Genomic DNA, 26,683 nt, shown 5'->3' with positions numbered 1-26,683 from the left:
GATCGGGGCTTTTTTCCGGAAAAGACTCCTGGGCTGTCTACACTGGCCCTTTTCCAGAACAGTGTTCTGGAATAAGGACTTATGCCCGAGCGGGAGCAGAATAGTTTTTCCAGAATAGCGGCTGATTTTGTACAGTAAATCGTCGTTGCTTTTCCAGAAATTCAAGGGGCCAGTGCAGACAGCTCGCAGCTTATTCCGGAAAAGCTGCTTTTCTGGAATAAGTGGCCCAGTGTAGACACAGCCTTTGTGAGCCACGCATGGCTCTTCAATGCACCACGTGCTCCTGGCAGGGCAGGAGGAAGCTTAGCGTACTCCCCCGTCCCCTTGTCCTAATTGGCCTGGGGGCGGAGGAGCAGCAGGGCCTCTCGGGCCAGATCCACCCACTTGGCGGGCTATATCCAGCCTGTGGAGGCCCTTTTGCCCCCCCATGGTCTAGACACACCCTAAGGGTGTGTCTACACTGGGCCACTTATTCCGGAGAATCAGCCGCTTTTCCGGAATAAGCCGCGAGCTGTCTACACTGGCCCTTGAATTTCCGGAAAAGCAACGATGCTGTACTGTACAAAATCAGCCGCTATTCCGGAAACCGTACGATGCTCCCGCTCGGGCATAAGTCCTTTTTCCGGAAAAGCTTTTCCGGAAAAGGGCCAGTGTAGACAGCTTTTCCGGAAAAGCAGAAGAAACGTAAAAAAGCGGTTTGGACGGCGGGAGACCCCGTAGAAGCCACGGACTTCCGCATTACCCGAGGGCTTAAAGAGCACGCACACTACTGGCCGCACGTGGCAGGAGGCCCCCAGAGACCTCCCTTCCCAGCTCTGCGACGTGGCAAGTGTGCTGCCCAGCCACCTGAGTGGAGGCATGGCAGCTCGAGGTGGTCAGCCACCGTCACCCGGGGCAGAGGAGGAAGCCCCCAGGGGCCGGAAGCGCAGGGCCCCATCCTGGACCCCTAGGGAGCTGGAGGCCCTCCTGGACCTGTGGGAGGAGGAGGAGGGTCTCCATGACCTCCAGTCCCGCCGCCGGAATGCTGAGCTGTACACCCGGATGGCCCGGAACCTCGCCCAGCAAGGGCACCCCAGCCGCAACTGCGAGCAGGTCCGCTCGAAGGTTAAGGAGTTGCGGCTGGGGTACGTGCGGGCCACGGAGGGGAGGGGAGCAGGGCCTGATGCCTGCCCCTATTTTGAGCGGCTGAACTCATTTTTGGGCGAGCCAGCCCCGCAAGGCCCAGCTGTCCCCGTTGACACCTGCCAGCACCCCCCGATCATTCGTCCCACCGAACCGGAGGAGGAAGACGAGAGCGGCGGCGCTTCGGGAGAGGAGGCCAGCGTTGCCACCCAGCAGGCCCCCTCCAGCAGCTCCTCTGTGGCCGGGGAGGAACCCACTGGTGAGTCTTTGAAGGTTACACTCCCAAAGGGCGGGGGGCGGAGGGCGGGGGGGAGCGAGACCCAAGTGTCCGGAGGGGGGAAGGGGAGAGCATGTCACTCAGGCCACGTGAGCTGCACGCTGCATAGCATGCGGCAGTTAGCAGCACGTGCAACCACGTGCAGCCTGGTGACTGAGCGGCAGGTGGCCGTGGCAGGCAGCTGCGGGCACGGCTGGGACCGTGCTTCTCACAACACATTTCAGCGGGATCAGGGGGAAGGGTGGATGCCGGCTGGAACCGGCCAGGGCCCGAGGGACTCAGCCCAGAGCCTGCTGCTCCACCAAGGGGTGCAGCACAGGGAATGGCACACTGTCCCAGGCCTGGCTGTGAGGCACAGCCAGCTGCTCCTGGGATAAGTGCAGCGTCACAGTCCTGTGACCGTGGACCGCCACCGAGCCGCTCACCTGCTCCCAGTGCCTTGGCAGGTTCCCCGAGGGAAGTCCCCACTGCGGCCACACCTGTCCCTGGGCTACCAGGCTTGCGGGAGGGATAGTGGGAGGGAGATGGGCCCCTGAGTTTTGCTGCAAGGATGGGACATCCCCCCACCCAGTCACCCTTTCTGGTTCTGACCAGGAGATATCGCACGCAATGGGATCTGAGAGCCCAGACCGCCACTGACAGGTGTGCTCCCAGGCACTGCGTGGGGATGCATCTCGCTCCCTGTCAAACACCAGTGATTAGCCCTAAGCTTTTCACAGTGTCCACCGGCAGGGAGTTCCACAGGTGAACGCAGCACAAGCACCCTCCTGCCCTGCACGGAGCCAGGATACAGACCGGTGCTTACAATACTGCAGGGAGGACCCTACTCCCAGGGGTGGTCCTTCTTGCCAACATACAACACCCCCCGGGAGCAGGAGGGGAACTGAGTGGGCCCAAGCCACAACTGTGCGGTCACCTGGGGCTCTGGGGTGGAGGGCATGGAGGTGTGGGGACAGTGGATGGCCTGCCTGACTGACCCGTCCTTTCTTCTCTTCCCTGCAGCGGGACCCAGCACCAGACCAGCGACTCCAGCAGCAGCGGCACCCCCAGCTGCCCAAGCCCGGAGGACCAGGCTCCGACACCGGGACCAGCTGCTTCGGCGTCATGTCACCGCGGTGGAGGGGATCCAGACCTCCATTGCGGAGCGTGTGCAGGGGGACCAGGAGTGGCGGCAGGAGGGATGGGCTGCGTTCCTGAGGAATGCCGCGAGATGCGTGCCACAATGGGCACCCTGACGGCACATTTAATACATGCCATCCACTATGGCATGGCCGGACCGCATGCCCCCGCCATCCCTCCGGGAGCACAGCCCATGCCCCCTCCTATCCCTGCTCCTCTCCCAGCTCCTGCTCCTCTCCCTGCTCCTGCTCATGCTCCTGACCCTGACCCTGACCGTGCTCATGCTCCTGACCCTGCTCATGCTCCTGCTCCTGACCCTGAAGACCGTGCTCCTACTCGTGCTCCTGACCCTGCTCATGCTCCTGCTCCTGACCCTGAAGACCATGCTCCTACTCGTGCTCCTACTCGTGCTTCTACTCGTGCTCCTACTCGTGCTCCTACTCATGGGCACCTCAGCGTGCAGGCTGCCCCAACGCGGTCTGCCCAGCGTGGGCAGGTCCGCCCCCAGAGGGGCGCTCGCAGGGGCCACCCGTCCCAGTAACTGCCCCCCCCTCCTTCTCGCAGTTAAAGCTCCCCCCCGTCCTTCTCGCAGTTAAAGCTCCCCCCCCCCGTCCTTCTCGCAGTTAAAGCTCCCCCCCCCTCCTTTGTAAATAAAAAGTTCTGTTTTCATTTCAATCTTGTGTGGTTATTGTGTTCCTCTAGTAACTGTACAGAAATTATGTGAGATGCCAATTAGCCACTTCAATTTAAGAGGGTTACAACTGTGGACAACAAATTCATGACTCTATCACTGGGGGGGGGGGCTTTTTCAGTGGTCATTGGTTCGCGGCGCATAAAGAAATACTGAGACTTTTCAGTAAAGATGTAAACCAGAAACTATATTTACATAGCAACAAACAAGCAGAAAAAAATGGTTACAATATGCAGTACAGTACAGATTCAAAAACATAAGTTAGGCGCAGGGAGGACGATTGTGGTGTTGCTGGCCACCTCGATCCTTTGGTCCTTCCAGGCCTCAGGAGAGGAACAGCCAGGAGATCCCTCGACGGATGATTGTGGTGTTGCTGGCCACCTCGATCCTTTGGTCCTTCCGGGCCTCAGGAGAGGAACAGCCAGGAGATCCCTCGACGGATGACTGTGGTGTTGCTGGCCATGTCAGTCCTTTGGGCCTTCCGGGCCTCAGGAGAGGAACAGCCAGGAGATCCATTGAAGATGGCACTGATGTGAGCCTTCCACACAAGTCCCAAATCCTGTTGGCTGTTCCTCAGGACGGCGATGGTGGCCTAAACCCTAGCCTAACTTAAAAGAAAAACCCTAACTACACCCGACGCACCCGACGAACAGACTCGATGACGGCCGCGATGTGCTGTGACCCGACGCTTTACTATACTATGGGGAGGGGGGAGGTAAGGGGAGGAGGTGGGGAAGGGTAGGAGCTGGGACGGAGTACTCTGGGGTGACCCAAGCGACCCTGCTACGGGGCTTGGGCAAACATGTCCACCAGGGCCTCTCTAATGCGCACCGCCTCCTGGCGCGCCTGGCGGATGGCAGCTGTGTCGGGCTGGTCCAAGGTCTGTGCCTCAGCTGCCACCCATGCAGGGAGGAAGGCCTCCCCACTGCGCTCCACAATATTGTGGAGCACGCAGCACGCGGCCAGCACTTCTGTTGCATTCTGCTCACCCATGTCGAGACGGGTGAGCAAACAACGGAAGCGGGCTTTTAACCGTCCAAACGCCAGCTCCACTGGGTTTCGGGCCCGGTTGAGGCGGTCGTTGAACCGGGCCCGGTTCTGGTCCGGCTGCCCCGTGTAGGGCCGCATGAGCCAGGGCATCAGGGGGTAGGCCGCATCCCCGACGATGCAGATGGGCATCGGCACATTCCCGACAGTCAAGTCCCGCCGGGGGAAGTAGGTGCCCGCCTCCAACCTCTGAAACAGTCCTGAGTTCCGGAGGATGCGGGCGTCGTGTGCCCGGCCGGACCAGCCGCCGTAGATGTCCAGGAAGCGACCCCGGTGATCCACGAGGGCTTGCAGGACGATGGAGCAGTACCCCTTGCGGTTCATGAAATGGCCCGCTCGATGCTCCGGGGCCCGGATGGCGATGTGGGTGGCGTCCAGGGCTCCCCCGCAGTTGGGGAACCCGAGGGCAGCGAAGCCGGCCATGGTCTCATCGACGTCGCGCAGGCGGATGATTCTTGGCAGCAGGACGTCGTTGATGGCGTGGACGACCTGCAGAAGGGTGCAGAGAAACACAAGGGAACACATTACATACAGCCAGGGGTGAGTGTGCGTTCCCTTGGGTCCCCCCCTTGATTCCCTCTGTACACACACACACACACACACACACAGGACGGCCCCCCTCGCCCCACGCCCCCCCCCACCAGTGGGCCGGTGCAAGGGAGGGACGGTCGAAACCCCTGAGCGACCCAGCCTGGAGTCTTGGGTGTCCCTGGGCCTGGAGTGGAGCACCCTCCCCCAATCTCACTCCCCCTGGGACTTACCTGGATGACGATAACACCAACGGTGGATCTTCCCACCCCGAACTGGTGTGCCACCGAGCGGTAGCTGTCCGGTGTGGCCAGCTTCCACAGCGCGATGGCAACCCTCTTGTTGACGGGGATGGGTGCCCGCAGCCGGGTGGCGGTTCTCTGCAGCGCGGGGGTCAGCCAGGTGCACAGCATCAAAAAGGTCCGCTTTCTCATTCGGAAATTCCGGATCCACTGGTAGTCGTCCCATCATCCGAGGACCACACGGTCCCACCAGTCGGTGCTCGTTTCCAAAGTCCAAATGGGCCGGTCTATCGTTGGGTGCTGATGCCACGCGGTTGCCAGGACCTCCCTGGTGAGGGAGTCCAAGGCAATCTCTGCCTCCAGGTATGTGTACAGCAGGGCACCAGCCTGCAGCACGAGCTCCAGGCACCTGTACAGGTCTAACAGGGGCCCGAGCAGGTACATGGCCACCCACGGCTCCATAGCAGACAGTGCAGAGCAGAAAAAATAAAATGCCAGGAAAAGCTGGTGGGGGGCCAAAGGGTGGTGTCCCCAAAACTCACAGGGCAACCACCGACCCTGTGAAGGGTGCCAGTCTCTGGCAGAGGTCACAAGGCACGGGAGCACGAGACAAACGGCTGCCCGGCGAGACCCCTTTAACCACGCGTCTGGACGGAGCTCCGGCCCCGCCCCCGGAAAGGTCTGGTGGCCTTTGCCCTTTTCAAAATGGTTCCGGGCTTTTTGCTTTTCCGGAAAAGCGCGCCGCCAATGTAGACGCGCTTTTCCGGAAAAGCGCATCGTTATCGCGGAAACTCCGTGGCCAATGTAGACGCTCCTTTTCCGGAAAAGCTGAAAACGGAATGTATTCCGTTTTAAGCATTTCCGGAAATTCATGCCAGTGTAGACGTAGCCTAAGAGATCTAAGGGTATGTCTACACTACAAAGTTAATTCGAACTAACAGCCATTAGTTCGAATTAACTTTAATAGGGGCTACTCATAGAACTGCTAGTTTGAATTTAATTCGAACTAGCGGAGTGCTTAATTTGAACTAGGTAAACCTCATTCAATGAAGGAGTAACACCTAGTTCGAATTAAGTAGTTCGAATTAAGGGCTGTGTAGCCACTTGATTCGAACTAGTGGGAGGCTAGCCCTTCCCAGCTTGCCCTAGTGGCCATTCTGGGCTAAACCAGGGAAACTCTTCTGCCCCCCTCCTGACCCTGGAGCTCTTAAAGGGGAACCATCTGACTACAGTGCTTGTGCCAGTTGCAAGCCTGCCAGCACCCAGCCAGCAGACCCTGCAGCTGGCACAGCATGAGCCAGCCACTCACTGCCACCCAGCCCTCCACCTCTTCCCAGGACCAGGCTGGTGGCTCCCAGGAGCCTGCCCGGGGCTGCAAGAGGTGGGCGCCCGCCTGGTCTAGTGCGGAGATCATGGACCTCATCGAGGTTTGGGGGGAGGCCTCCAACGTCCACGACCTCTGCACTAGGCACAGAAAAGTGGCCTTCTAGGACAGGATAGCTGCCAGCCTGGCCACCAAAGGCCACATGCGAACCCAGGAGCAGGTTTGCATGAAAATCAAGTTGATCCAGGAGACCCCTGACCCTGAGCTCTGAGCTTAGAACATAAGAACATAAGAATGGCCGTACTGGGTCAGACCAAAAGTCCATCTAGCCCAGTAGCTTGTCTGCTGACAGCAGCCAGCACCAGGTGCCCCGGAGGGGATGGACCGAAGATTATGACCAAGCAATTTGTCTTGTGTCATCCATCTCCAGCCTTCCACAAACAGAGGCCAGGGACACCATTCCTACCCCCTGGCTAATAGCACTCCATGGACCCAACCTCCATGAATTTATCTAACTTCTCTTTAAACTCTGTTATAATCCTAGCCTTAACAGCCTCCTGTGGCAAGGAGTTCCACAGGTTGACTATGCACTGTGTGAAGAACTTTCTTTTATTAGTTTTAAGCCTGCTACCCATTCATTACATTTGATGTCCTCTAGTCCTTATATTATGGGAACTAATGAAGAACTTGTCTTTATTCACCCTCTCCATACCACTCATGATTTTATATACCTCTATCATATCTCCCCTCAGTCTCCTCTTTTCTAAGCTGAAAAGTCCCAGTCTCTATAGCTTCTCTTCATGTGGGACCCATTCCAAACCCCTAATCATTTTAGTTGCCCTTTTCTGAACCCTTTCCAAGGTCAAAATAACTTTTTTGAGGTGAGGAGACCACACCTGTACACAGTACTGAAGATATGGCTTACCATAGTTTTATACTTCCCCTCCTTCTTCTTCCCCTGGCTTCCCCCTTCCAGCTCCCTCCTCCCAGGTTTCCCCTCCCCTCTACCACCCTCTCTCTTCCCCTCTACCACCTCCTTTTCCCAGTCTCCCTAGAGGTTAACTCCCCCACCTCAGTTTTGTTAAATAAAGAGAGTTTCTATTTTTGAACACGTCTCTTTTATTTTTTACATCAGGAAGGGGGGCTAGGGAGGGGTAAGTGGAAGGAGGTGAGGGGGGAATGGAGCACGAGCCCCCGATGGGGAGGACTGGGATGGCTCTGCGGACTCCTCGGGGTGGAAGCTCTCCTGCAGCCCACCAATTGACCCTCCTCCCTGGATGGCAGCCTGTGGCAAGTGCAGCCCGGCTGATGGCCAAGGGCTGTGATGTGCTGAGTGTGGGCACTCAGGGCACTCCAAGACAGGACTGCTTTGCTGTCCCTCATCGAGGTAGACAAGCAAGCGGGGAACCCCGAGAACTGTCTGTCTGGGGTATGGGTTGGGTCCCTTTAAGCACAACCCTCAGCTAGCCTGAGGCAGCAGCTCCACACTCTAAGTCCTAACCTGATGCCCTGCTGGCACCTGTTCCGGCCAGCCTTAACTTCGGTTCAGGGTCCACTCAGTGTGGACATGCTATTTCAAATTAGCAAAACGCTAATTCGAATTAGTTTTTAGGTCTAGATGCACTAATTCGAATTAGCTTATTTCGAATTAACTACATCGAATTAAGTTAGTTCGAATTAGTGCTGTAGTGTAGACATACCCTAAGGGCTCATCTACACTGGCCCTTTTCCGAAAGTACTTTGAAGTAGGAATAAGATCCTCCGGAAAAGGGCGCTTTTTCCGGAGGATCGGGGCCAGTGTAGACGCTCTTTTCCGGCTTTTCTAAAAGCCGGAAAAAAGCAGCGGACATTTTTATTTAAATGCCGCGGGGGATATTTAAATCCCCTGCGGATTTCCCTATTACGATCTCTGAAATTACCATGCCCCTTTCGGAAAAGGGGCCAGTGTAGACGTAGCCTAAGTGTTTAAATCCCATTGAAATTCATTGGGATGGAGAGCCTGTCCTAACCACGAAAGGAACAGAGACACGATTTGAAATAGGATTTCCAATGAGAGGCACCCAAATCAAGCTGGGAAGCTCTGAATTGAGAAGTCCTAGTAACAGAACAATCCCTACCTCAGGCTGCTGAGTGGGTCATTTTTAATAAGCAGCTACAGTAGCAGGTCAACGAGAGTAGCTGACATTGGTGTTTGAAGAAGTATAACACAGAATCCAGAGAAACCCCATTCTTCTTTGGCTCATCAGAATAGGGGCTCGATATACATTAGTGGGTGGGTCTGATTATACGTTATCTACTTATGCCTGAGTCCCTGTTTCCCTGGGTCCCTTGTGTCGGGAGCTACAGAAGCAAGGCATAATCTATGTCTGGAACTAAGGCAGAGGTGCACACATTAAACATCTGCCTCTTTATAAAACACATGAAATAGTTTCCCACTAAAGATCAGCATTTGTCCCGAAAAATGTCCTGTCTCTCATGATATCAATGTATGGCTGGTTTTATGCATACCAATTGATATTGGCAGCAGAGATTAATGTGCATGGTTTATTTAAAGTTTAATTAAAATTCTGTCAATATCACTTGCATTATTCCTGCAGACAGAAACTGCAGTGTAAAAGCCAACTACTCAGTGCCTATAGTTATGTAGAGATTGCAGCTTTTCCATTCTAGGAAAGGCAGCAGAAAGAAAAAGGGCTATAATTATGCTAGCCTATAACTATGCAATATGTATAGCTATAAAATGTATTACATTCAATTTTCATGCTGCTTTTTGAAACTGGAAGTATAAACGTTCGAGAATTAATTTCTTATTGGGAATGCTATTCTGGTACTTACTGTATATTCTGTATTTTGCAATTAAGCAATTGCCACTAATATACAAGAAGATGGCCATTAATGTGTGTATACTTTACATACATGTAGTAAATTGGCACTTGGGAGAAAATTTTACAAAATCAGACTGGAAAACTGAACTGTTGGATAGAAAGGTAGTTACAGTACCTTAAAAAACAATATTAGGTTTCTTATTTTTATAAATATATTTGGCAAAAGTTATCCTTCTCCTTGTTATTTTAGATTATGCATTTTACAACACGCACTTGTTGTGCCTATTTGCATTTCTTTTCTAAAGGGCCTTTTCCAGTTGCTGATGGCTTTCCTCAACTTCCTGTTCTTGGGCTGACACACACACACACAGATTTGTTCCTAGTGGATATATAGTGAATATTGTCACTTATTGTAAACCCTAATTTTTCCCTTAGTTATGCAGCTGCAGTTTAGGGAGAGCTACTATACCCGAAGGCAACATTGTTCTGGGTGTTTTTTGTAACTTATGATGTTCCTGTCTCACTTCAACTCCAAAAGAAACTTTATATTACCATAGTCAGTTTCTCCACAGGTATGTTGATGTATTGGGTAAGTTGTAAGCAGGATGAAGCACTTATATGATTGCCTAAGTCATTCCATTGTTTTTCCTAATCTTTAGGTGTATGGCATGCCAGGTTCAGCACTTGCATTATATCTTTATCAGTTGCTAATCTGAAATAGGAACAAGTATGTAACTCTCAAAATCAGAAAGAATGCAACTGGATTACTGTCTCTTATGTGCTGCTTCCCCCGCCACTACGCTGATTAATTGTCAAACTTTGCAGATGGTGATTAAATTTCAGACATTTTATAACTAGATTTATGATTGAATTCGGGAGGAGTCAGTCAATAACTCATGTATAGTAACTTGTCCTGGAGTCAAGACCAGAGATAGGACATTGATTTTCTTTGTCCTTCTGTCATAAAGAGTTGTTCTCAAGAACAGTAATACTCAATCACCCACCAAAAACTATTCTCTAAAACATTGGCTTACCCTTAGGGCTGCACACTTACTGCTAGGGGTGCACAGAGGTCTTCCAGAAGGTACATCAACTCATCTAGGTATTTACTTAGTTTTACAAGATGCGACATAATAAGCACTAATAAAGTTAGTACAAATTAAAATTTCGCAAAGAGAAAATGAGAAAGGAATTAATTTTTCAGTAATAACATGCAGTGACACTTTTGCATTATGTCTGATTTTGGAAGCAAATAGTTTTAAAATAAGGTGAAAGCTGGGGACACACATGACAAATCAGACTCCTAATGTCATACAGTAGGTTGAGGACCACTTTTCTAAAAGAACACAAATTAGTAACCTATAGGAATGTATTTTTGTGGTGAGGGAAAATTCATACTATGCAACACAAAAAAATGAAACATAGTATGAACATCTATATGTTGCATATTACATATTTCAAGGATTTTTAATTGACAATTTTATTCCCTTTCTATTTCAATTCAGTGGCTTTTAACTCTTATTGGTCAATCTCAATAAGAGTTAAAAGCCTTTCTCTTCTCAATCTGCAAAAAAATGGAAATGTTTTCATTGATTTGAGGAGCAGCAGCATCTGCAGGTTGTAGGACAGCGCTAATTCCGCAGAACATGGATTTTAAAGGGATATAGTATGTGGCTTAAAGTATGAGGAGTAATGGTAGTGTTCCAGGATCTGCTCTGAACACAAACATATCCTACATTTTTATAGTGCATTAGTAGGAGATGAATTCCACCCCAGGCCCTCGGTCAGGAGGCTCCATGAGGTTCACCCCGGCTACATTTACACTGCAGGATTCTTGCACAAGAAGCTTTTTGTGGAAGAGATCTTCTGTAAAAAGTTCTTGTGCAACAGCGTGTCCATACTACAAAAGCACATCGCAAAAGCAATGTGCTTTGCACAAGAGAGTGTTCAGGCTGCATGGACGCACTCTCAAAAGAGAGCTCTGATTGCCATTCACAGAATAAACACCAGAGCATCTGTGCAAAAAGGAGTTATTCTTCCTAGAAAGAGGAATACCTACACCGAAGCATTTACACTAGATATAACTGAGAGCAGAATTGTGCCAGATTTTTGTTTGTTTCAAAATAAAGCAACAGTATGTTTAAGTAGATCTTGACATCTAAGGTTCAAAACCTCTGTTTTTGGATGATAGGGCTATATTCATTCTCTGAACAAATGCTTGGGTGAATGTATCCTGTGAGCTGCTCCCTTCTGGAAATAGTTCACGTACATGATTCTTGCCATGAAGTACATTTACGTTTACTTAATATTGGTTTTTTGTTCTCTAAGCTGCATAATCTTCTAGATTTTATATATGACTATATAAAGGAAACTGAAAACTACAAGCAGGAAAGACTCCTTGTGACTTGGGGCCGCCTATTTTGAGAACTTTCCAACTATTTACTGATAGGCTGTGTAAGAAAACTGGACGTTTCAAATGAGATTAGTTTCATGGAAATAATCAATTGTAAAATAGTATATTTCAGGCTCTTGAGCCTCTAGATGGTGCTAATACTCAATAACTAACTTGATAAGGGAGGCTTTTCTCTCTCCTGGTTCCTTCTGTCATGAGCAGTTGCGTAAAAAACAAGAAGTCACAAGAAGCAATGAAATCAAAGGACATTGTACCTGCTTAAATGGGGGCAAATACAGCCTATGAAGTCTTAGATAACATGTCACTGATTATAAAATTGATAGCAATTAATATTTGTCAAATAGGTAACATTTGGCACAGTTACCGGGCCAACTGAACCTCTGATTCATCTTATTTTCCTCAGGTGCATCCCCTTTAGGTTTCATAGCATCGTGTCTTATTTTGGGCAAAATATCTAGTCTTCCCGCTGTGCCCTGGAGCTGTGCTCCAGTCCCTCGTCAATTAACCATGATCACTCTGGCACATCTGGTTATGCCCAGCTCCAGTCCCTCGTCAATTAACCATGATCACTCTGGCACATCTGGTTTATGCCCAGTAACAGGACAATGCTAATTAAGGAACAACCAGCCTCCTTAAAACCAAGTATTTATTTAGAACAAAAGCATTTCAGAGAAAATACATCTGAAAAATAATAGAGTGCACTATACGTGTATCTAATTTTTCCCTAAGGCTTGCTGTTCCCTGCATCTGAGAAGGCCCAGTTCCTTCATGCTCCTCCTTAGCCTCTTTCTCTCTAGGTTGCTCTGATGATTGGCTCCTCCTCCATCCCCTCAGAAAGGCTTTTTAACTTTTTAGTCGTCTTTTCATCTGTGTCTCAGCTTGGCAAAACCACGGTGTCCCTACGGCCTGGAGCCCTGGCAATGTACTTTGGTGTGGTAACTGCCCTCCAACTGTTTAAAATAAGGCTGCTTATCCAAAACGTCTTTTTTTTGTCTTTTAGTTTTGGGAGAATTTAGATTGATCTAGTATGTGTGAAGTTCTCCAAGTGGTGGTTCTCCTCTGGAGGTGTTGCAGCCTGAGTGAATTTGCCTAATCATCCTCCATTCCTCAACCCCAACCCCCTCCCACCCCAGTTGCTTCTTGGTTCCTGAAGGAGCTGTGGTTGCTCTCCCTCATGTAGGGTTACCAACTTTCTAATTGCACAAAACCAAACACCCTAGCACCACCCCTTCCCTGAGGCTGAGGCCCTGCTCCTTTCTGATGGCCCCACCCCACTTCTCACTACTTACCCCTTCCCGCAATGATTTGCTCTCCTCCAGCCTCACTCACTTTCACTGGGCTGGGGCAGGAAGTTTGGGTGCTGGAGAAGGTGAGAGCTCTAACTGGGGTGCAGGTTCTGAGGGTGGGGCCAGAAAAGAGGGTTTCAGAGTTAGGGAGGGAGTTGTAGGTTGATGCATGGGATTGGAGTGTGGGAGTTGGTGAGGGCTCTGGGGTAAACTCGAGGATGGGTGGTTCAGGATGCAAGAGGGGGCTCTTGGCTGGGGCAGGTGATTGATTTGCAGGGGAATGAGAGCTCTGGGCTAGGGGTTTGGGCTTTGGGCTGGGGCCAGAGAGAAGGGGTTTGGAGTGAAAGAGAGGGATTCAGGCTTGGGGGGCAGGGTTGGGCCACAGGCTTACCTCTGGCAGCTCCAGGTCAGTGGTGCTGCAGGACTAAGGGAGGTTCTTTACAGGCCCTGGCACCATGTTGCTCCCTAGAAGCGACCACAGTCTGGTGCCTAGACTGGAGGTGTGGGAGCAGTAGGCTCCATGCACTGCTCTTGTCCATAGACACTCACCCCAGCTCCCTTTGTCCAATTCCCAGCCAATGGGAATGCTGAGCCTGTGCTCAGAACAGGGACCATGCACCGAACCCCACTGCTCCCCCTCACGTAGGAGCTGGACCTGCTGATGAGCTTTGAGGCGCAGCGAGGTTTCAGTGTATACACAGAGCATAGTGGCTTTGCCAACTGTTACTGCCTTTGATGAGCAGGTGAAGGTTGTTTACATTTCTTTTAGAAGCATGTTGGCAAATTAGATTTTCAGCTAACAAATGCATATTATTGCAATATGGATGTGTGATATTTTTAATTAAATCAGTAATCTCTTCTTCAAAATATTTCTGCATTGAGTTACAGTAGAGGGAGAAATAAAACCCCAATTAGAGCCAAACTTCCTTTTGGCCTCGAATATGAACTACATTGTCATTCTTTAAAAATACATGAGGGTCCTAACTGTATTAGTGGCAGGTGCCATAGAAGATCCAATTCTGACACATGAGCCTTCTCCACACACCCCAATAAGTTTAGTAGTGAGCCAGGCCTACCGGCACTGGTGGGCAACGGGGGCAACTGCTCTGGGGCCCACCAGTTCAACCACCGCTGCTACTGTGGCAGCGGTGATGCCTGGCACTCCGAGCCCTTTAAATTGCTGTGGGAGGACCATGCAGCATGCTCCAGACATTGCTGAAGGTTGAGTGGGGCACACCATGATCCAGGCCCTCCTGAGGACTGCCTATCTCAGGCCCTTCCCCCTTCTGCCCATTTAGCACTGCAAAGCAATTGCTCAGCATCTGCAGAGAAAGACACCTGTTAATCACCTTTTGAACATGGTGGTGGGATCAAAAAGTTTGGCTTCAGCAGTCAGGTTTTGTTCAGTCCCAGTAAACACTTATTAGCGTCCACCACATACAGCAGTTCCGATGATGAGCAAAATTTAATTTCCAAGTAGAGATGCAGTTTGTTCATCCTTCTGTAACTGAAGGGTAATTGGGAATAAATGAGACACCAATCTTGAAATGAAGGTTACAGTTCCAGCTCCTCCCCAATCCCGCCCTTTCATCAATGTAATAATTTACTTGTAAAGCATGAATCTCCTATGCTTTCTCATAATGTTTGCATGATGTTCGATTCAGAATTATCTATTGTTCATTAGAGATAGATCTCCAAAATCTAAACATGGACTCATTCTACACTCAAAAGCCCACGAACAATTCCTGTTGATCTTGAAAGGAGTTATGTAAAAAGGGTGAAATTCAATCTTATATAATGTTGAGGTCTTAATTGGGGACCTCAGTTGTGCCTAAGTCTTGTGCCGACCTTCTGCCTGCAGGTGAATTTGATTAAAGGGCATCAAGGGAAAAACATTACTTTTCAGATTATTCTGCTCATGCCACTATACTACTGGGATTGTAAATTGATTCTATGTACAGCACCTTGCACACTGAAGTCTATGATTAGCATTCCTGCACTATTAGGATTCCTGTAGCATTAATGCTATCTATCATGCGATTAAAGCCTTATCCAATTTACTGCCTGCCAATCTCTGTGTGCTCGTATGTTGCCATACTCTTTATATGCCCAGACTACACAACAAATAGCTCTTTTCTCTTCCCACTCTTGTCTTCCATCCCTAATGCTACGTGATACTTGCATTGAACCCCATTCCTGAACCTGGTTTGCATCCTTTCATTCTCTTTTTTCACAGTACAGCTGTAGTCTTAAAAACAACCCCTCCTAACTCAATAGCTCTGCTGCCAGTAAGTATTCAGCATTTTACAGATTAGAAAAAATGTATTTTCCTCCTTCTTTACTCATTTTATTCTTTCAGAGCCAACACAGCTAAGAGAGTGTGAACTACCATTTCTATTCAATCTCAAACATCAGCAACAGAATTGTTTACCAAATTCCACTCAGTTACACCTGTGCAAACCCATTAAAGGTAATGAGGCTGCACAAGTATCACTGAGGGCATAATTTGGCATGCAGGGTTTTTATTTCTTGTGATGATGCATGAGAAAGAATGAACTCAGTTTGACTTTAAGAGCACTGGATGAGTTGGCAATGTTGGTACCTGGGAAAAATATTTTCGTATTTATAAATTGAGCATATTTGATCTGGAAATCATGGAGACACAAAAAATTGCATTTTTACAAGGATGCTTTTCAGAGTATAATTGTGCTTTAAAACTCACTCCTTTAAATGCCATTAACATCTCTCCCTCAGGGAGTGAAGAATCTATTCAAGCAATAGGAAAAAAGAACTGAAAAGCAACCAAACCAATAAAAAAACCAAAACAAACAAAAAACTTTGACCCACAAGATATGTTCTGAGCATCTCTGCTTGCTCAACTCCAATTCAGCAAGGGTACGTCTACACTACAGCACTAATTCGAACTAACTTAGGGTATGTCTACACTACCCCGCTAGTTCGAACTAGCGGGGTAATGTATGCATACCGCACTTGCTAATGAAGCCCGGGATTTGAATTTCCCGGGCTTCATTAGCATAAGCGGGGAGCCGCCATTTTTAAATCCCCGCTGCTTCGAACCCCGTGTAGCGCGGCTACACGGGGCTCGAACTAGGTAGTTCGGACTAGGGTCCTATTCCGAACTACCGTTACTCCTCGTGAAACGAGGTGTACCGGTAGTTCGGAATAGGCACCCTAGTCCGAACTACCTAGTTCGAGCCCCGTGTAGCCGCGCTACACGGGGTTCGAAGCAGCGGGGATTTAAAAATGGCGGCTCCCCGCTTATGCTAATGAAGCCCGGGAAATTCAAATCCCGGGCTTCATTAGCAAGTGCGGTATGCATACATTACCCTCCTAGTTCGAACTAGGAGGGTAGTGTAGACATACCCCCAGTTAATTTGAACTAAACTAATTCGAACTAATGCGTCTAGAACTAAAAACTAGTTCGAATTAGCGTTTTGCTAATTCGAACTAGCATGTCCACATTAAGTGGACCCTGAACCGGGCTTAAGGATGGCCGGAAGCAGTGCCGGCAGGGCATCAGAGGAGGACTTAGAGTGTGGAGAAGCTGTCTCAGGCTAGCCGAGGGCTGCGCTTAAAGGGACCCGACCCCCCACCCCTGACAGACAGGTCTCAGGGGTGCCCCGCTTGCAAAGCAGTCCTGGCTTGGAGTGCCCGGAGTACCCACACTGGGCACATCACAGCACTCGGGCATCAGCCCAGGTGCACTTGCCGCAGGCTGCCATCTGGGGAGAGGGGACAATTGGGGGGCTGCAGGAGAGCTTCCACCCCCAGAAGCCCGCAGAGCCAGCCCAGTCCTCCCCATTGGGGGCTCATACCCCATTCCTCCCTCACCTCCTTCCCTAGCCCCTTTTCTTGATGTACAAAATAAAGGACAATTGTGTTCAAAAATGGAATCTGTCTTTATTGAACAAAACTGGGGGAGACTGGGAAAAGGAGGTGGGAGAGGGGAAGAGAGAGGCTGGGAGAGGGGAGGGCAACTAAAATGATCAGGGGTTGGGAACAGGTCCCATATGAAGAGAGGCTAAAGAGACTGGGACTTCTTAGCTTAGAAAAGAGGAGACGGAGGGGGGACAGGATAGAGGTCTCTAAAAGCAGGAGTTGGGTGGAGAGGGTGCATACAGAAAAGTTCTTCATTAGTTCCCATAAAGAAGGACTAGAGGACACCAAAGGAAAGGAATGGGTAGCAGGCTTCAAACTAGTAACAGAAAGTTGTTCTTCACAAAGCAAAGAGTCAACCTGTGGAACTCCTTTCTGCAGGAGGCTATGAAGGCGAGAACTAGAACAGAGTTTAAAGGGAAGTGAGATCAAGTGATGGAGGTTGGGTCCATGGAGTGGTATTAGCCAGGGGGTAGGAGTGGTGTCCCTGGCCAAGGTTTGTGGAAGGCTGGAGAGGGATGGCACGAGACAAATGGCTTGGTCACTGTCTTCGGTCCATCCCCTCAAGGGTCCCTAGGGTTGGCCGCTGTCGACAGACAGGCTACTGGGCTAGATAGACCTTTGGTCTGACCCAGTACGGCCATTGTAAGCTCAGGGCTCAGGGTCGGGGGTCTCAGTGGACCACCTTGATTTTCATGCACACCTGCTCCTGGGTGGCCAGGCTGGCAGCTCTCCTGCCCTAGCAGGCCACTTTCCTGTGCCTAGTGTGGAGATCATGGACGAGGTCCACGATGTCCGCACTAGCCCAGGTGGGTTCCCGCCTCTTGCGGTCCTGGGCAAGCTCCCAGGAGCTGCCAGCCTGGTCCCGGGAAGAGGGGGAGGGCTGGGGGCATCGGGTGGGAGGCTCGATCCGTGCCAGGTGCAGGGTCTGCTGACTGGGTGCTGGCAGGCTTGCACCTGGCACGGGCACCGTAGCCAGCCCGTGCCCCTTTAAGTGGTCCGGGGCCGGGAGGGGGGCAGACGAGTTTCCCTGGTGTTGGCCAGAGTGGCCACCAGGGAAACCTGGGGAGGGCTAGCCTCCCACTAGTTTGAATTAAGGGTCTACACAGCCCTTAATTCGAACTAGTATATTCGAACTAGGCTTAATCCTCGTGAAATGAGGATTACCTAGTTCGAACTAAGCGCTCCGTTAGTTCGAATTAAGTTCGAACTAACGGAGCGCTAGTGTAGCGCCTATGAAAGTTAGTTCGAACTAACGTCCTTTAGTTCGAACTAACTTTGTAGTGTAGACATACCCCCAGATACATATGTACATGTGGACCTTTAAGCATATGTGTTGACCAAATCAAACCAACAGGACTCATGGATCTTTTCCAAAAGAAATCTCTGGATAAATCACTTGTCACCACCACTGGTACTGTAAAAACAGCTACCAGAGAGGGAAGCCACCTACAAGAAACTTGCAGGGCTTGATTGGTCAACAGCTCTTAAACTGTTGTGCGTGGGGATGGGAGCGGGGAGGGAAGGAGGAGAGGATGTAGGCTTGATGAAAATAGGAGGACAAGACTATGGAATTAATAGATGGTAGGCTGATGGACAGACTATTACACAGAGAACATCTTGGTATCACCTGGAGTGGTTTGTTTTTGAGGGCAGTGGAGAACTAATCCTTTGAATTCTGGCAATATTTCAGTGGTACCAGGAGATCTGAGCAGGCTCCCTTTGAAGTCAGTGGCACTGAGATTGGGTCCAGCAGAAAATCTAGCTAGGCTTGTCCCTTAATTCTGTTCTAATCTTGAAGTCATTGCTGAAAACAAACAATTTTCCCAAAAAGGAAGAGGACTTGCCAGGAGTCAGAATTGATTCTGTTCCTTTACTATTAAAAATTGCTTCTTCTTCATATAATAGGACAAAGTTAGATGGCCTATTGCTTTACAAAATGTCAGCAGGATATCTTCTTTTAGGGGCCATGTTAAAAGGCATGTTATTGGGCTCTGGCTTCTATTTTTCCAAATAGTTTTGATCTTTTTTCTCTGTATTTAACTCCATTCATTTGTAACTGGACTTGAAGAATATGTGTGAGAGCTAATCACCTAGATGCTCTTGAAAAGCCACTCTAAATAATCAGTAAGTAATTCTGAAGACTAATTACTATGCTTCATTATTTGCATAACATGTTAATTATGAACTACTGTTTTTGATAAGCAACTTATAATCCAGTAATTACTAGAACTATGTGCCTTGAATGTAAATGAATAGGGAGGACATTTTGTTAGTCATGGCATCCAGAACAGAATGCTGTTCTGAGTGATAATCACAAGTCAAACTGTCAGAAAACAGGACAGCCACATCCAAACTGGTGGTAGACTATAATTTTATTTAAGTAAACCAGCAACAAGTGTGTGCTCCCAGATCACCATACTAGCTTATCACAGAGCCACAGCCATTACCCATAGACACTCTGGCCTATATAGCCAACTATAGACATTGGATTTAATGGTGAAAAGTTATAAAAAGCAGAAAATCAAACATTCAGTTATTCTCAGCCCCAAAATGGCCTTTCACTTACCCCAAAGTCAATGCTGAAGACAGTTTCTTTGGTAAACTAAGTTTATTGGTGAAAATTATTAGTTAAGAAAAATAAATGAGGTATTGAGAGGTCAAAGAGAGCAAAATGCATTACAGACAATCCAAAGTTTGTAAGTCTAATGTGATAGTAGAGGTGTATAAGTAATTTGGTGATTTCCAATAATTTCTAAGGTTACCTAGGATGGCTCTAGGGATTTTAGTCCAATATCTCAGAATTCCATCCTATTAGAATTCATTAGTCCAGAGGTAAAGGATCATTCCCAAGACATACGTTTATAGCTGTCTTTCCCGAAAAGCAGCCAAGCAAATCCTTGCACTTACAACATAGGCTCTCCCTATGATGAAGAATTTATTTGGAGTCTTTAACCTTGAATCGCTGTATCAAGGACTGCTTGCTTTGAAATTCACAAGTAGTTCAATTATAGTGCTATATGTATTTGCCTGCCATCCCGTTCTAATGGGAATAGATAAGTGAAAACTATGCAGATAACATTCTTTAATTTTCAGGAAGCCTACACATTAAGAAAATTTTCATCTCAGTGCTAACGCAGACCTCTGATAGAGGGTTAATTAAACATTGTGTGTGTGTATATATGTGTGTGATTGTGTATATATAATGCAAATCAACAAGTGACAAGTATATGCAGGCAATGGCACTAACATTTCTTTCAAAGTAGTCTCATAGGGTATGTCTACACTACAGCGCTAATTCGAACTAACTTAGTTCGAATTAGTTAATTTGAACTAAGCTAATTCGAACTAACGTGTCTAGAACTAAAAACTAGTTCGAATTAGCGTTTTGCTAATTCGAACTAGCATATCCACATTAAGTGGACCCTGAACAGGGCTTAAGGATGGCCGGAAGCAGTGCCGGCAGGGCATCAGAGGAGGACTTAGAGCGTGGAGATGCTGTCTCAGTCTAGCTGAGGGCTGTGCTTAAAAGGTCCCGACCCCCACCCCGGAAAGACAGTTCCCAGGGGTGCCCCGCTTGAAAACCAGTCCTGCCTTGGAGTGCCCGGCACATCATACCACTCGGCCATCAGCCTGGCTGCACTTGCCGCAGGCTGCCATCTGGGGAGAGGGGACAATTGGGGGGCTGCAGGAGAGCTTCCACCCCCAGAAGCCCACAGAGCCAGCCCAGTCCTCCCCATCGGGGGCTCATGCCCCATTCCTCCCTCACCTCCTTCTACTTACCCTTCCCTCGCCCCTTTTCTTGATGTACAAAATAAAGGACAATTGTGTTCAAAAATGGAATCTGTCTTTATTGAACAAAACTGGGGGAGACTGGGAAAAGGAGGTGGGAGAGGGGAAGAGAGAGGCTGGGAGAGGGGAGGGCAACTACAATGATCAGGGGTTGGGAACAGGTCCCATATGAAGAGAGGCTAAAGAGACTGGGACTTCTCAGCTTAGAAAAGAGGAGACGGAGGGGGGACAGGATAGAGGTCTCTAAAAGCAGGAGTTGGGTGGAGAGGTTGAATACAGAAAAGTTCTTCATTAGTTCCCATAAAGAAGAACTAGAGGACACCAAAGGAAAGGAATGGGTAGCAGGCTTCAAACTAGTAACAGAAAGTTGTTCTTCACAAAGCAAAGAGTCAACCTGTGGAACTCCTTTCTGCAGGAGGCTATGAAGGCGAGAACTAGAACAGAGTTTAAAGGGAAGTGAGATCAAGTGATGGAGGTTGGGTCCATGGAGTGGTATTAGCCAGGGGGTAGGAGTGCTGTCCCTGCCCAAAGTTTGTGGAAGGCTGGAGAGGGATGGCACGAGACAAATGGCTTGGTCACTGTCTCCGGTCCATCCCCTCCAGGGTCCTTAGGGTTGGCCGCTGTCGGCAGACAGGCTACTGGGCTAGATGGACCTTTGGTCTGACCCAGTACGGCCATTGTAAGCTCAGGGCTCAGGGTCGGGGGTCTCAGTGGACCCCCTTGATTTTCATGCACACCTGCTCCTGGGTGGCCAGGCTGGCAGCTCTCCTGCCCTAGATGGCCACCTTCCTGTGCCTAGTGCGGAGATTGTGGATGAGGTCCACGATGTCCTCACCAGCCCAGGTGGGTGCTCGCCTCTTGCGGTCCCAGGCAAGCTCCCGGGAGCCGCCAGCCTGGTCCCGGGAAGAGGGGGAGGGCTGGGGGGCATCAGGTGGCTGGCTCGATCCGTGCCAGGTGCAGGGTCTGCTGACTGGGTGCTGGCAGGCTTGCACCTGGCACGGGCACCGTAGCCAGCCCGTGCCCCTTTAAGGGGTCTGGGGCCGGGAGGGGGACATAGAGTTTCCCTGGTGTTGGCCAGAGTGGCCACCAGGGAAACCTGGGAAGCCTTAGCCTCCCACTAGTTCGAATTAAGAGTCTACACAGCCCTTAATTCGAACTAGCTAGTTCGAACTAGGCTTAATCCTCGTAAAATGAGGTTTACCTAGTTCGAACTAAGCGCTCCGCTAGTTCGAATTAAATTCGAACTAGCGGAGCGCTAGTGTAGCGCCTATTAAAGTTAATTCGAACTAACGTCCATTAGTTCGAACTAACTCTGTAGTGTAGACATACCCATAGATAAGTGAACTGGCTTGACCCCATTACAGTGCTTTTTGCTAACACTAAAGACAAAATTAGCTCTCTGTTGACACTTTGTTGAGCATAACCAAGCTTATATTATGTAACCTAAGCACCAGACTGCTTGTATGCTTGGGGCATGTAGCAAAGCTCAAAGACATCAGTGTATTTTGTATGCTTATTGGTCATGGGTAATTCTGTGAAACTTTCATGGAGATCACAGATTCCATGGCTTTCTGGGACCGCTGCGACTTCTGCAGCAGCCAGTGCAGCTGACCCCAGGGCCTCTGGAGCACCTGGGGTGACCCCAGGGCTAGCCATACCAGACACAGCTCAGACAGCCCTAAGCAGCTGTTCTCTGGTGCTGCCCAGAGCAGTAGTGTGGCTCTGGACTGTCTCTCCTCCCCAAGAAGCAGTGTTATCTAGATCAGTCCCCCCCTCAGCACCTAAGGTTTAGTCACAGGCAGTGTTCTCTCTAAGCTGTGTGGCATCACAGCTTCACAGGTGATTAATCAGCCCTGCTCTGTCAGTCAACGCCATGCACAAAGCCCTGAGCCTCTGACTCACAGGTATTAGTTAAATTCATGGATAGGTCATGGGCTGTGACTTTTTGTTTATTGCCCCAACTGGTCCATGACTTGTACTAATAATACCTGTGACTAAATTACAGCCTTAGTTATGGGTTATATTCTGGATTTACACCTAAACCATTCGGGTCAGAATTTATTCTTTAGTCTCTGCATGCAACTCTCAAAGGGACCTAAGGGTCTGGAACTTGTGCTTCTATGCCACTTAGGCATTCTTTTTCCCCTGTCCCAATGGACTCTGCTCTGCAGTTCTTCCAGAGGCAAACTCCAAATGAAATAAGTGAATATGGATTGTTGGATCTGGTCTGGGATTCTTTATTGTTAGCCTACTTCTTTCTTCCAACTAGATGCTTTAATCTGTTGGCATTTAAAATGTTGGCATGCCGAGTGAGTTGAGATCTGGCATTTTACAGCAGTGAGTTTCAGTGCACTTTTACGTATCATATGCTGGAGCCATGCAAAAACTGATGGTTTAGCATGCTGCCACTCTGTGCTACTGCAACATGGAGTGCAAGAGCTGAGCATAGAATTTGGAGTGCAGCAGAATGCAAGTTTGCTGCCACTGGAGTATTTGAAGCCTGTAGGCCTGAAGGTAGCTCTTAAAAACTCTCCTGTAGGTTGACTGGCCCTTCACTGTTCCCTTTGGATAGATGTTTCTGGTCAAAGTCTCTTTTCATCGCCAAGGAATAATTTTTGTTTTGATTTGATAGCAGACTAGCAAAGGTTTAATTCCATGATCCTCATTGCGAGGAGGAGGCATCCCAAAGTCAATGACAAAACTTCCATTGACTTCAACTGAGGCATGGTTATGGCTCATTGTACTCTGCATCTTTTAGTACCTGATGCAAACCACTGAAATCAATTGGAGTGTTTCAATTGACTTCACTGGGCTTTGCATTGTGACCCTATACACTTCCCTAGGAGTTTAGGTGAGGAAAGAATCCGGAGTCAGGCCGTATCTCTCTCCTTAACTTTCTGTACTTTAGCCATCCTACCTGCATGTTTTATTCAGCGCTGACTCACAGCGTATAGTAATTGATGACATAACCCTGGTCCACACTGGGGCGTTATTTCAAAATAACCCCCTAAAGTCGAATTTATAAGTCCACACTACGAAGTCTGTTATTTTGAAATAATGGGCCACTTATTTTGAAATACTCCTGCTTTTCTTGAGGAATAACACTAATTTTGAAATAGTTATTTCAAAATAGCAGTAGTGTGGATGCTCCAGGACCACTATTTTGAAATAATTGGCCTCTGGAGGCCTCTCGCAGCTACAGCTCTGACCACTCTGGCAACACCTGGCATCTGTTCTTCTTTTCTCCTCCTGAGGAGCTTAAAAGTCCTGGGAGCAGGGAAAGGGCTTCTCACACATGGGCAACTTTGCAAGCTCTTTGCAAGAGACAACCATCTGAGGCAGGCATGAGCGATGCTGATGCTCCCTTGGATCCTCCAATGGCTGCCAGCACTTTTGCCGCTTCCATGGCAGCCAGTGCCCAAGGATAAAGGAGAGCTTGAACCTGGACTGATGTGGACATCTTGGACCTCATAGGGGTCTGAGCAGTTGGGGAAGCCCATAGTGGCAAAGCCATGCACAATGGTGCCCACATTTCCCAGAGTGATGACCTTCCTTAGCAGCACATGCTTGATGGCCTTTGCTACCTGCAGGAGAACAGTTCTGACTGTGGATTTCCCCAAACTGAACTAGTTCCCGATGGAACAGTAGCTGTCCGGTGTGGTGAGCTTCCATAGGGCGATGGCCACGTGCTTCTGCATGGGAATGGCAGGTTGTATGCAAGTGTCCTGTCACCGGAGGGCATGAGCAAGCCACTCTGAGCTCCAGGAAGGTGGCCTTGTGCATGCGTACGTTCTGCAGCCATTGTCATCTCATACTGGCAAGATGATGCGGTGCCACCAGAAGCAGCATTCCATGGTGTCCAGGAGATTGACAGGCATGCGCAGCAGCAGGAGCACCAGCATCTGTGTGACCAGGGCCTGTGGTCCATGCTGAGGTTTGTCCTGCAAGTCCTAGTCCTCGTCCTGCTGGAGCAACATACGGGCAGTTTGGAAGTAGTGGCCCATGAGCCTAGCACTATTTTACAGCAGCTCTGGCTCCATGCGGCAGGTGCTGTGCCCTCCACAAGGGCAACCAGAGCACAAGAAGGCACATGCCCACTGCATCCCTCTTGTATCCCGCGAGGGAGGAGGCAGTGGAGGAGTGGCTTGTGAGATGTGGCTGTAGAGAGGAGCCCCTGAAAGCACACGCTGCCGTTACCTGGCTGAGCAGCCACAGGAAGTATCCACTCTCCTGGTGCTCTCTCCAGAGTACGTCTGGTGCCCGAGGCAGCATCTGTTAAATGTGGACGTGGCAGTGTCTGTTAAATGTGGACGTGCTATTTCGGACTAATTCTAGCTAATTTCAATGCTTCCCCGTAATGAGGACATGCTATTTTGATTTTATTAATTCAGGAGTTAAGTTGATTTTACTAATTTTGAAATAGTTTCCTAGTGTAGACATGCCCTTACAGAGCTGCCGTAAAGGAGGTAAATGTTTTTAATAGGATAGGTAATTAAATAAATGAAAAGAAACTGCTTGAACATGTGGGTGTGTTCTGAAAGGTGCCAATGTAAAAATGTGAACCTTGTTCTACAGCCTTACACCTCTGAATGTTCAGAGTCCTGAGTTGTTCCTTCAGGGGCAGAAATAGGGGGTTAGGGCTGTCGGGCTAACCCAGCCATTGGAAAGTGACCTGGATTCTCTATGTTCTCATACACAATGGCAGAGCCAGATTTCACCCTCTTTGGCTGGCGGAGCTGGGGTGCATGATGATTGAGACAGCATATGCCTTGCAGAATCTTTATTACTGAAGATGATGAGGATGCATGAGCTGGAAATAACCCAGCTTGAGTGCCAGAGCCCAGGATTAGTTTGCTAGCCGGGCAGCTCAATAGCCTCTTATAATATGAGAAAATTGTCTGCTGGATTTAAGATGATGCAATAAACATGGAAGCCCATAATTCCATTTTGACAGTCGCCTTTCAGAGCTCAACACGCTTTGAGAGCCGATTGTGCCATTTCCAGAGCTACATTAGGCTGAACTAAAGCTGCTGGAAATATAGCATATCTGCATGTCTGACTCTTTAAAAACTACTTATCATTTGTCAGACTGATGCAAGTGGGTTAAACTGGTTTTAGTTGACGCACATTCACAGTAATCTAATAACCTTCTGTTCTGGATGAGTCAACAGAATTACAAATGGTGTAATTTCATTTTCTCTGCTGCTCCATTGTGGAAGTAGTACACAAACAGCGAAAATAAATGGCTGTCAGTGCACGCCTCTGAAATGAGGAAGCAGGAGCAAGCATGCCTCTTTCCCACAAATCTTCTTGCCTCATGTCATGTGCTACAGGACTAGTGGATAAATGTGTTGCTTTTCATATTTAAATAAGATGGGGCAATTACTTTCCTTCAACCTGCAAGTGGCAGAGTAAATGTGAGGAAAGATCTTCAAATCACAAAGGGCGGTCTGACACCTAATTCCCTTTGACGGCAAATGGGAGGCTGGTTCCTACTCAGTGGCAGGCAGGTGTAGAACTGCCATTGGAAAATCTCACTTGTAGAAGTTACCTCTGTGACATGGTCCTTAAGGGCTCGTTGGCTCACAAGGAATTAACTTGTGGGAAAAACTCTAAGCCTCTGTATTTACTGTTGACTTGATGAATTGACATGGTGGGTTGCTTCCTGTCCACAGTTCCCAGAGCCTCTTCAGGAATCGCATCTTCACCTTTCTGCCGGGTCCAGCACTCCTTTTACTGTTGTCACCAAAAATCATCTTTAAAGGGCCATCACCATTTTACGCCCTCCTTCCAAAGCCGAATGGATCAGGGCAGATTCTGTGGCTCTGTCATTGGTGTGTCCTCAGCTTTTTCTTGTCCACTGGTCTATTTGGAGGAAGTGTGGAGCCCTCCTCCCTGTGCGGCAATTGTATTAGGCCAAATTCTCTACCTTGCTATCAGTGCCGGACCGAGCCATACTTGCACCCCGGGCAGTGGGCGCACAGCGCATGCGCGGCCCCGCCCCGGCGCACAGGCCTTGTGCCCCCGGGCACATAGCGCCCCTTACCACTTCAATCAGTGCCCCCAATAGGTTGGCTCCCCGGTCTGCTGCCTGGCTAGCCCCTTCCTCCCCTTAATCCA

At 49.1% G+C, this 26,683-nt stretch overlaps 1 protein-coding gene across 1 annotated transcript; it reads left to right on the top strand.

Annotated features, from left to right (window-relative positions):
• Window positions 1-452: 452 nt before the first annotated feature.
• Window positions 453-2,831, top strand: LOC142818328 (uncharacterized). Its single transcript, XM_075897346.1, has 2 exons — window positions 453-1,381; window positions 2,402-2,831. Exons 1-2 carry the CDS (start codon window positions 859-861, stop codon window positions 2,632-2,634), a joined length of 756 nt encoding a protein of 251 aa, XP_075753461.1. The 5' UTR covers window positions 453-858; the 3' UTR covers window positions 2,635-2,831.
• The last annotated feature ends 23,852 nt before the right edge of the window (window positions 2,832-26,683 follow it).

This window comes from Pelodiscus sinensis, chromosome 14 (assembly GCF_049634645.1).
Source record: "Pelodiscus sinensis isolate JC-2024 chromosome 14, ASM4963464v1, whole genome shotgun sequence".
Lineage (NCBI taxonomy): Eukaryota > Metazoa > Chordata > Testudines > Trionychidae > Pelodiscus > Pelodiscus sinensis.
Note: the sequence above shows the minus strand (reverse complement) of the source record. Positions and strands in the feature narration are given on the sequence as shown.

What these genes read in the sequence shown, in the direction of transcription:
- LOC142818328 (XM_075897346.1), top strand. Translation starts at nt 859, where the DNA reads ATGGCAGCTCGAGGTGGTCAGCCACCGTCACCCGGGGCAGAGGAGGAA. An exon ending in GGCCGGGGAGGAACCCACTG is followed by an intron (nt 1,382 to 2,401) that starts GTGAGTCTTTGA and finishes TCTTCCCTGCAG; the next exon opens with CGGGACCCAGCACCAGACCA.